Source organism: Penaeus japonicus, unplaced genomic scaffold (assembly GCF_977035675.1).
Source record: "Penaeus japonicus unplaced genomic scaffold, GWHDUDI00000001_assembly GWHDUDI00001862, whole genome shotgun sequence".
Classification (NCBI taxonomy): domain Eukaryota; kingdom Metazoa; phylum Arthropoda; class Malacostraca; order Decapoda; family Penaeidae; genus Penaeus; species Penaeus japonicus.
The window spans coordinates 9117-20000 of NW_028236264.1; the positions used below are offsets into that span (position 1 = coordinate 9117).

At 42.1% G+C, this 10884-nt stretch overlaps 1 protein-coding gene across 1 annotated transcript; it reads right to left on the reverse strand.

The window, feature by feature from the left end:
* Positions 1-6278: 6278 nt before the first annotated feature.
* Positions 6279-9860, reverse strand: LOC122256636 (uncharacterized; the record flags this gene model as incomplete). Its single annotated transcript, XM_086535662.1, has 1 exon — positions 6279-9860. A coding segment is annotated over one exon (1116 nt), but the record flags the coding sequence as incomplete, so codon positions are not given.
* Positions 9861-10884: the final 1024 nt, after the last annotated feature.

Genomic DNA, 10884 nt, shown 5'->3' on the forward strand with positions numbered 1-10884 from the left:
GAACCTTATGTACATCAGAAAAGAGCAAACGAACTTCCAGGGATGATATTTTTTCACTTTCATCTTTACAATAGGAAGTTTCGTTTTCAACATTATAAGTTAAATATTCGTTTATGTATAATAAGGAAGCTTTTAGAAGCACTATGATTAAGTCTCAGAAAATTGCACTTTTTATAGTGACTAGATTCGTCTTTTGTTTCATGATACAATACAGTTGATACATACAACAAAATCAATTATATATTTTTAATCACCTTACCAATGACCTTTTGTTGCACTCAACAAATTTTCAACAGATATCATGCAAGATACCATATATTCACATCAAACTAATTCATTAGAAAAAAAGTAACAAAAAAGAGTTATTTTATTTGTTTTTGTATTTTTTCCTTGTTTACAGACGTGTATTTGTTTGTTTCTTTCTATTTCTGCTTGCCCGAAAAAGGTGCAATTTTTCAGACTTTGCTCCTTTGCTAAAATTCTATTCTAAAAGGTTCCCCGGGTATGTTAGGAAAAGATGAAAAAAATATGGCGACCAACTCAACCTTTCTGCCGCTTTTTGTTTACTTTGGGAAGAAAAAAAGAAGACTTCCTTTGATCTCAAAATCACGCTGAACACTTTGATTATCCAAATGACGTAAGTTCATAAGTTGACTAGATCAAGATGAAGGCAAAAGACGATAAAATTGTTGAAACACAATAAATACAAAGTCAAGTCAATTTTTCATGTAATACATTATCATAATAACCACCTTTTGTGACGCGTCTGACCCCGGTACAGCGACCGCAGAGCCAGCGCTGAACCTCGATAGAGTGAACTTCAGGCAAACTATTTAGTCGTGTGAAAAAGACAAACCTCATTAACATACCAGAGTTTCCCTTTAGAATCACTATAGACCCTCCCTTCACTTTTGAGCTACTTGGGGGCGTATTGCACATTTTTATTGCTACAAATGGTCAATGTTGCTAACTTATTGCTGAATATTAATATTGCTTAATTAAAACGGGGCTCAAGAGGGTGCAGGTAGTATGCTTTTTTTTATCATAATTCATAATTTCGTTTGCACTTTGACTTTCGAGGCATATTGAGAGTACTGCATAAAATTGCGCATTATGTAGACTTTTGATTAGAAAGTGAATTAATAATTAATATATACGTCAGGCATGTTTGATTTTCACGTTTTTAATTATAACAAAGTTGAATTTTTCAATTGATTTTTTCCCCCCTTCCCTCTCTCTTAAATATTCAGGAACTATTCTTGTTGTTCTTGTTCTTTGTTTAAGATTAATCATACCTTCAACACTTTTCATTATTGTTATTGTTGTTCTTGCAATGGACGCTTTTATTGTTGAATGATACTACCTCCACTAACTTCAGCCCTCGTCACACTCATTCACCCTCACTCTATTACTTAAGAGTCAGTGTGAAGATCACTCTTTTGGCCCCTGGGTGACCACGCCCATCGCAAGGGTGGGCGTTGGGGGTGGAGGGGGGTGGGGGGTGGCGAAGGAGAGGAATAAGCAAAGATAAGGAAGATAAGTGTACCTTGAGGGAAAGAAGAAAGAGGGAGTAAATATGGGGAGTTGAGGGAGAGAAAGAGGATAGAGGGAGAAGATTTAAATGGGTGTGTATAGAGAGGGAGAAGAAAGAGAGAAAAGGAGAAGAAAAGATGAAGATAAATGAAAAAAAGAAAGGTAGGAGGAGGAGAGGGAATGGGGGAGGGGGGGGGGTCCAACCAGAGCAGTCTCCACAACGAACCTAAAACCAAGACTCGTGAACCACGACTCTGACCCTTACGTGCACCATGTCATAAGGCCCACTCCCCCATACTGTAATACTTGGAGAATGACTCTTATTTACAAAATGGTTTCCGGGCAATAGTCACTGGCCGTGGAACCTTGTCTGTGTAACCTATTATTGCATATGAAATGTGATGGTTTTCTTAAATGGACATTATACATATATATTATATTATCATAGATAACTTATCGAGGAGATAATGTTGAAAAAAAACTTGCATATACATATATATACTCATCTATATATTGCTTCATATATTTAGAAAATAAGATGAAAAGAATAGTGCATAAGTGATTAGTTAGTTGTAAAAGAAAAGGTGACTTTTCTTTCCTTCGTTGTAGAAAATGCAAAGAGTGGATTGTATATTTGTGAAACGTGACTAGTAGACAATATTCCTGCATTTCGAAGTATTAAACTTATTGCTTTTGTTACTTCTAAGTATTGCCTTAAGTATTAGTAGTAATAGTAAGTAGTAGTAGTAGTAGTAGTAGTAGTAATGATATTGATTCCGGCGAAATAGCCCTCTACTTTGGCAGCGCAAAACGAACCGTTCGTAGCGAGCTTGCTTTGGTATTCGACCAGAGAGCAAGCCAGGAGCGAGTTTGCTTCGGCTTGCTTACCCTTCCTTTAGTATTAGTTATTGCTTTGGTTTACACTAGGTTGCAAGTCAGTTATTGCATATTGCTTTGGTTTACACTAGGTTGCAAGTCAGTAATTGCTTATTGCTTTAATTTACACTCTATACTGCATGTCTTAGTTGCATATTGCTTTGGTTTACACTATATTGCAAGATATAATTGCATATTGCTTTGGTTTCAGCTACTAATCCCTTATCATAACCTACGACTTAATGCCTATAAAATCATTGCTATACAATTTGCATAAAAAGTGTATTATTGCGATAATCTGACATAACGTTTTTTACACCCCCGCTAACGTAGGGGGAACTCAAGTAAACTAACCTAAGGTCATGATCTCCTTTGCTTTAGGTCTATGATACGTACAGACTAGGTCGTTTGTGAAGAGAGAAGTTATTCAAGATCTTGTCTGAAAAGGTGTGGTTGGCCCAAGAAAGTGAGCCAAGACGTGATTCAAAAAAGAAAAAGAAAAAAGTTATTTTCACAACTTCCACAACTCTTGAAAGACAGAGATCTTCATTGAGATTAGAAAAAAAAGGAAAAAGATGAAAAAGGAGCTGTGGATAAAGACGATTCAGAAATCCCTTACAAAAAAAAGAACTGAACTAAGGTGATCTTAGTCAGTGATTCTTAAAGAAATCTTTGGTATTTTAGCTATGTACAAGGGAAATATCATATTAATAACCAGCCTTCCATTACGTAACAGCATGCTAAGATGGCGTCTAACTGCGAATCCATTTTCTCTTATATATTTTTTTTACCCTTTCTATCAAAGGATGCTCTTTTTATCACTTAATGTAAGTGGTTAAGTGAGCATTAATTTTTTTCTTAGTTTTACCTTTTTTATTAAAAATAAATGTTATATCAAAACGTTCCCTTCAGGTCTGTTTGGAGGAAAAAAATAGTTGCCATTTACGGTAAAAGCCGAACCTGTTGCTATCAGCAAGCAGTGTTGCCAACCTGTCATCGCCCAAACCCAAACTCTCGTATTTTCCTTTAATTCCAACAATCAAATCCCAATTGGTTCATATTTCAAATATTCCATCAGATCAGAAGAAAAATCAATCAATTAAATGTCAAGAGAGAGCAAATGTGAGAGAGAAATGAGAGGGAGGAATTATTCGACAGTGGAGTGAGTACGTGGTAAGGGGAACAGGAGTAAGGTTGGTATCACTGACGAGGCCGAGATAAGGTGGGTGTGGTTCGCCCAAAGTGATTACTATTCATTTATACCAACTATTATTCCAGCGGGATGAAAAAGCACTTCTTTGCCGGGAGGGAAATGAGTTCTGATTCTCCAGGATTCGTAAACTGATATTTAACTCTTTTCTTTTACAAGGGATGGGAAGGAATTTACTCGGAATATCGCCATTTAAATCCAACTTGTTCACCGAGAGAAGTCTTGACATATTTACATATTTAGTCCATCTTGCGAGGGATGAATACAAGGGGTTGAGTAATTAAGATCTATTGCCATAAGTCGGGAGGAAATATGATTACCTCAAGGCGGTAATGCGGTAATATAAATCACAGCAAATGAGGAGGGAGGAGGATCATCAGCGCAGAGGCGAAGTCGGCCTCGATTCCTTCCAGAGAAACAAAAGAGCATCGAAATACCACCGTGACATTTTTACCGACCTGCCCCATGGAGCATAACTTCGCGTTGAAATTAAAAACAAGTCCGTATAATCTATGCACGCTGTGATTTCTTTCTTTCTACCTATCTTTTTATTTGATAGCCAATGAAAATGCAAAATACGAATGTATAGTAGAGAAAAAAAAGCTGGAAGATTGAAAATATAGCAGATTTTGGTGTACGTGATCTTACGTCGACAGCTAAATATCAGCGTGACATTTTTACCAGCGGTCTCGAGTCTCCTTGGATAGAATATTTAGAACACTCGCCGCGCACGTCGACCTTTTTCTCTATGACGCTCTAAGTCTCTCTTTCTATAGAGCCGCGGACTACTTTCATCCTCTAGATAATGATTTTCTTCCAAATTAACTAGAAAACTAGATAGAGCCAAACGTGTAAACCAAGTTTGGAATAACGAGGGTAAAAAGGGAGAAGGTTTAGCAACTTAATGTTTCTCGTTAAACTTTACGGTAATAAAGTTTTAATTCCGGGAGGAAGGCTTCGGCGTAGGGCGGGAGGGGTGAAGAGAAAGAGGGGGGGAGGGGGGGAGGCAAAAGGTCATTACAAGAAGAAATTAACGACGTTTGATTAGAACAGAAGATGTGGGATCTTGTACAACCGCGATACGAATCATGGCAAACAAAAAAGGCGTTAATTTCGATTTCATTTTCAGAAAGAACCTCTAGTTCGGTGGTTTGGGAGAGAAAGGAAGAAACATAGGAGTAGTAATGAGTTTTGACATTTATGTTTCCATAACTTTTAATTTCTTCTCCTCCTCATATCTATTACACGATTCTATTGTTCTTTCTTATGCGTAATTGTGATTGCTTCCTCATCCCTTCCTCGATTAGATTGAAAAAAAAAATCTGTTTTTTCCCGTATTTGTATCTCTTGCTTTCTCTCTCTTTCTAACTCTCCCTCTCGCTTTTTCCCTTCTCTAACTTTCTCTCTGTCTCTTTCTCTCTCTCTCTCTTTCTCTCTCTTTTTCTCTCTCTCTTTCTCTTTCTCTCTCTCTCTCTCTCTCTCTCTCTCTCTCTCTCTCTCTCTCTCTCTCTCTCTCTCTCTCTCTCTCTCTCTCTCTCTCTCTCTCTCTCTCTCTCTCTCTCTCTCTCTCTCTCTCTCTCTCTCTCTCTCTCTCTCTCTCTCTCTCTCTCTCTCTCTCTCTCACTCACTCTTTCCCTCTCTCTAACTCTCCCTCTCGCTCTCGCTCTCTTCCTCGTGCTTTCGACCTTTCCCTGTCTGATTCATTTTACATCACTCTTGCATTCCTTACCCTTTAGTCCGTGTTATTTCGGTCTCTGTTTCTCTCCATCTCTTCTGCTTTCTTCGCTGCTTTCAGCTCCTTCCCTCTCTTCTTTGTCTCTGCTTTATCTAATCAATTCTGTTCTCGTCTTTTCTTCTCTTACATTTTCTTTCTCACTTGCTTTCTCCAGAAGGAGGAAAATAAGTGATAAGAGTGAAATAGAAGAAAGTTAGAATTATGAAGAAGAATATTAAGTTTAGGGAATAAAAGCAAGAAAGAGAGAGAGAGAGAGAGAGAGAGGAAAGGAAAAAAGGTAAAGAAAGAGAAAAGGAAAGAGAGAGAGGAAGACAGAGAGAAAGAGGGAGGTGGGGAGCGAGAAAGAGAGATAGAGAAAAAAAAAGAGAAAAGAGAAAGAGACATTGAAAGATAAAAAGAGAAAGAGAGAGATGAACAAGCGACCAAACAAAGACAGAGACAACGAAGAAGAACAAGCAAGGGAGGACCGGGAAAGCGACACCTTGATAATTGTCACATACATCTCAGCGAAAGTTAATGGCCCTCTATTAGCGAACCCCGGCGACCTGGGAGCGAAGATACCAACGCATGAAATAACTGTTACAGAATGGAAGGAATGGGTGAACTAGGGGAGATATTGCAGCGTGTTAGTCTTAAAGGTGAAAGGGAATAGGAGAGATAAGGAGAGAGAGAAGGATTAAAAAAAAAACAAAAAAAAGCAGAGAGAGTGAGAGAGAGAGTTGTAAAGATTGCGACAGAGAGCAAAAGCAAGAGAAAGGAGAGGGGAGGGAAACATGAGAGACATGTTATGCGCGCTTGTATCTACGTTCTTTTCTTTCTTTCTTTCTCACTCTCTCTCTCTCTCTCTCTCTCTCTCTCTCTCTCTCTCTTTCTCTCTCTCTCTCTCTCTCTTTCTCTCTCCTCTCTCTCTCTCTCTCTCTCTCTCTCTCTCTCTCTCTCTCTCTCTCTCTCTCTCTCTCTCTCTCTCTCTCTCTCTCTCTCTCTCTCTCTCTCTCTCTCTCTCTCTCTCTCTCTCTCTATCTCTCTCCCTCTCTCTCTCTCTCTTTCACACACACACACATCTAACTCTCCCTCGCATCTATCTGCTTCCCTCTTCATTGCATTAATCAATTAGATATCGTTTCATTTGCAATCTCTTTCCACATAAAGGCGACTTCAATTACCATCAGACTTCAGGGTGACTCTGTACAACGTATCTAACAAAAATATTATGCTCGTTGGAAATTCATCAAGAAATCACTGGAGAAAAATGGATTCGTGGTCAGAATATCTGCATCATTTCTTAGCCTCATCACCATCATCATCATTATTCATCCCCATCATCATCATCATCACTAACATCAACATCATCATCCTCATCATCATCATCCACATTGTCCTTCGTAATTATACATCATTATCAAGTAACTGACTCCTGATTTATACTAATGACTATGGTAATTTAATGTTATTTAAGTAACTGCCGCAGCGTGTTTGACTAGAGCACACTCAACGGGTGTTCGCATAGGGCGTGCTAATTGGGCGGCGGGAAACGGGCTGTCAGTCCTGAGAACGGCAAAAAGATAATAACAATAAATGTATAATGAACGGTTGAATGTCTGAAAAAAATATAAGTATTCGATTGAAAGTTAAGAAAAAAATAATCGTATTTAAGTATGATTTCTATATTTTTTTCTTTATCTTAGGTTTTGGTTTTATCTTATTCATTCTATTCTTTCTGACAGCCCGCTCCTTGGGCCTCTCCATAGCATCGCTGTCCATCTACGAGACACCGAAATAATCAAAATGAAACTTACACTTTTAGAAAAACTCGTAGAAAGCTCTCTAGGCCTACAATCAAATATAGTCTATCATTTGGCTTGTTATGTAGATTCGAAAAATACTTAGAACTACTTCAAATATCGGTCGCCTTTGGCCTAAACCTACAAAGACAAGCAAACGCATCTTGAGTTTTTTTCTTCAAAATTGCGTCATAGTGGAATGTTTTTGGTATGGAATGTTTAATTAACTTTTCTTTACAGTTACGTACTTATGGATTAAAAGATAACTTTTTTTAAGGGGGTGGGAGGGAGGGGGAGGGGGGAAAAGGTTATCATTATTATTAACTTTAAATAATCTATACAAAGTTTTTTTGTTTTGTTTTGTTTATATATATACATGCAGGAAAATTGCTTTTTATGACCCTTTGGTCGTTGACTTCAAGTTCGTTGTCTGTGAAACGTTGTTCACGCCCTTTTAAAATACCATCAAAGAGGGCGTGTCTATTAGAATTGGGGTAAAATAACCGTAATAGTAACAATAAATAGGTAATAAATATTCATTCATCCTACAACTACGAGAACTGTGACGTTAGGGGAGCTCCTTTGCTTGACCCGGTGGCTAGAGCGTATTGAAACGTGGGATTTCCCCCGTAGATTTTCTTTGAAGGACGCCCTTCCATTTTATCCTCTTAAATTCTCACACCAGACGCGGAAAAATGTTTTGATCTTTCGGTATATAAATACACATGTTATGTGTATGTATATAGAATTTCCTAATCGCTTACATATACATAACTTTTTGTAATAGTTACACTCGACATCCTTATCCCTACATCTTGGACAGTTGAATAAAGATGTCTTAGCTCTTTTTTTCCTATTATGTTTTATGTAGTTTTCTTAACAATATCAAATTTAACAAATAAGTTTCTTTTGATTACAAGGCGACGCCGCACACACAACAGAGACGCCGACAAAGACATTGTGAATCAAACCTGAGATCTGGCCACTCCGAGCCGCGCTAAGAACTCGTTACGAGGACTCGACCGAACGCAGCACGAAGTGACGTGACGACTTTTTATTTCCGTTGTGACGCTCCTCCGAGACCAACTCATGTGACGTATGGGAAAGTGACCTCGTTTTTCCTCCTTTTGTGTTGACCTTTGTGACCTTCTTTGACCTGCGACCTGCGACAAGGACGAGCCCACGGTTGTCTTGCGGTTTTGTTTCCTTCTCTTTCTCTCTCTCTCTTCCTGTGTATCTCCCTTGAGGTGTGAGGGTGCGGGAATTAGGAGAGGAGGGCGAGGGCGAGGGGTGGGTGGGGGGTCGTGGGCGTGGGAGGGGGGAGACGTGGGCGGCGATGGCAGCAAGGCGGTGATAGCGACTGATGGGCGTGCAAGAGTGTTCCTGGTTCGCTTTTTGGACATTTGCTGTTATTGTTTCTTCCTTTCTCTGTCTCCTTTTAGCAAGGAACACTTCTTGTTTTCCCGTCTTCCTCTTCTGGTTCCTCTCTCTGTCGTGTCCTTCCTGAAGCTCGCTCTGTTTCTTCTCCTCGGTTCTCTTTGGGTCGGGACGGTGGGTTTGTACGGTTCAGGCGGTGAGCGGGATGGAGCGGAGGCTGCGCGGAGAGAAGCTAAGGCGGTTCTGGCGTGGAGGGCGGGAGAGGCATGTCCTTGAAGCACGCGGACTCGTAGTGCTTGTTGAGGTACGACTTGAGGGCGAAGGACTTGTTGCAGCGCTTGCACCGGAAGTTCTTGAGCTGTGAGTGCGTCTGCATGTGCGCGCGCAGGTTGGATCGGTCGGCGAAGGACTTGCCGCAGTGCGCGCAGCCGAAGGGCTTCTCGCCCGTGTGCGAGCGCATGTGGCCCTGCAGGAGCCAGGGGCGCGAGAAGGCCTTGCCGCACACGCCGCAGCGGTGCGTCAGGTTATGCGTCAGCACGTGCATGGCGAGCGCCGGCATGCTGACGTAGGCCTTGCCGCACACGTGGCAGCGGCGCGCGTTGCCGGAGTCCAGGTCGCGGTGCGTCTGCTTGTGGCGCGACAGGTTGGACGACGTGGCGTAGTGCTTGCCGCACTCCGAGCACGTGTAGCGCTGCTTCTCGGTGGGCTCCACGCCGCGCCGCTTGCTGCGCCCGTCGCTCACGAAGAACGCCTCGTAGGTGTAGGCCACCGTGCACGGCTTCTTGCCATCGTCGCTCTCCTCGTGCTTCTCGGCCGCCGCGCTGGCCTCGCCGCCGCCGCCGTCAGGGGCGCTGCCGCCGTGGAGGTGGTAGGAGGGCGGCGGCCCGGGCGGCGGGGAGTGCGGGGGCGCGTGGGGGAGGGGGTGCGGGTGCGGGTGCGGGAGGGCGTGGTGGTACTCGAGGGCCGCGTGAGGCGCGTGCGGCGAGGGCGGCGTGTGCGGGGGCGAGTACTCGGCCACGCGGGCGGTGGACAGGTCAAGGATAGCGTGGGCGGTGCTTAGGTCCTCTGGCGGGCGGTCGTAGAGCGCGGGCGGCCGCGTAGTGAGGTTGATGGGCTCCTCCGGCGGCTCAGGCCGCACGTCGTACTGCGGGCAGAGTGGCGCCAACGACACCAGGCCGCCCGGAGACAGCCCGCCTAGACTCTCCGTGGGCGTCAGGGCCCGGCCATGGGCGTCGGGTGAGGGCGTCAAAGGAAGGGCCACCGGCCCAGGGGGGCTGTAGCCGCGTCCGTCTCCACCATACCCTGTGGGAGAGAGAAAACAATGCTGTTTAGTTTGATGACAGTGTATCTAAACACTTTCTAATGTGCCCTTAGCAGAAACATTAATTACAATTATTATGATAATAATAATTATGATAATAAAACAATGAGAATATTTTTGATAACAAAACAACAACAACAATACTACAACTAATAATAATAATGAGAAGTAAAAGAGAACAAAGGCGAAAAGACAAAAGAAAAGTTTAGGAAAGGAAGGGACGCTGAATGCATTCCCCTTTCGCCCTTTCCTCTCTCTCTCTCTCTCTCTCTCTCTCTCTCTCTCTCTCTCTCTCTCTCTCTCTCTCTCTCTCTCTCTCTCTCTCTCTCTTTTCTCTCTCTCTTCTTCTCTCTCTCTCTCTCTCTCTCTCTCTCTCCTCTCTCTCTCTCTCTCCTCTCTCTCTCTCTCTCTCTCTCTCTCTCTCTCTCTCTCTCTCTCTCTCTCTCTCTCTCTCTCTCTCTCTCTCTCTCTCTCTCTCTCTCTCTCTCTCTCTCTCTCTCTCTCTCTCTCTCTCTCTCTTTCTCTTCCCTTTTTATTTCGTCCCTGCCTTGGAGTGGGACTTGAAGTTGGAGTGTAACACAAGTTCGACCAGAGAAAGCCAAGTAGGAGGGGGGGGGGTCGAGGAGGTACGAGGAGGAACTAGAGGAGAAAAAAGAAGAAAGAGGAGAATGATAAAGAGGAAGAACAAAAGCAGAAGACGAGCGGATATAATGATAACAACAACAACAATAATAATAGTAATAATGATAATCATGATAATAGCGATAATGTTAATGACGATAATGATAATAATAATAGTAATGACAATAATAGTAAGCAGAAGATAATGAACTTATACTAATACAAACATCAGAAGAAGAAGGAGAGATGCCGAAGAAAAAGGAAGAAGTTAAATAAGTAGAAAGAAGAGGATGAAAGAGATAAATTTTTAAACTTCGTATCAGCCCCCCGTTTAAGAAAATATAAGGAAACTATCATTCTGGCAACTCTAATCAAAGTTATCATCTATTTCTTGACTAAATATAACTTGTGAAAGACGCATAATCATTAA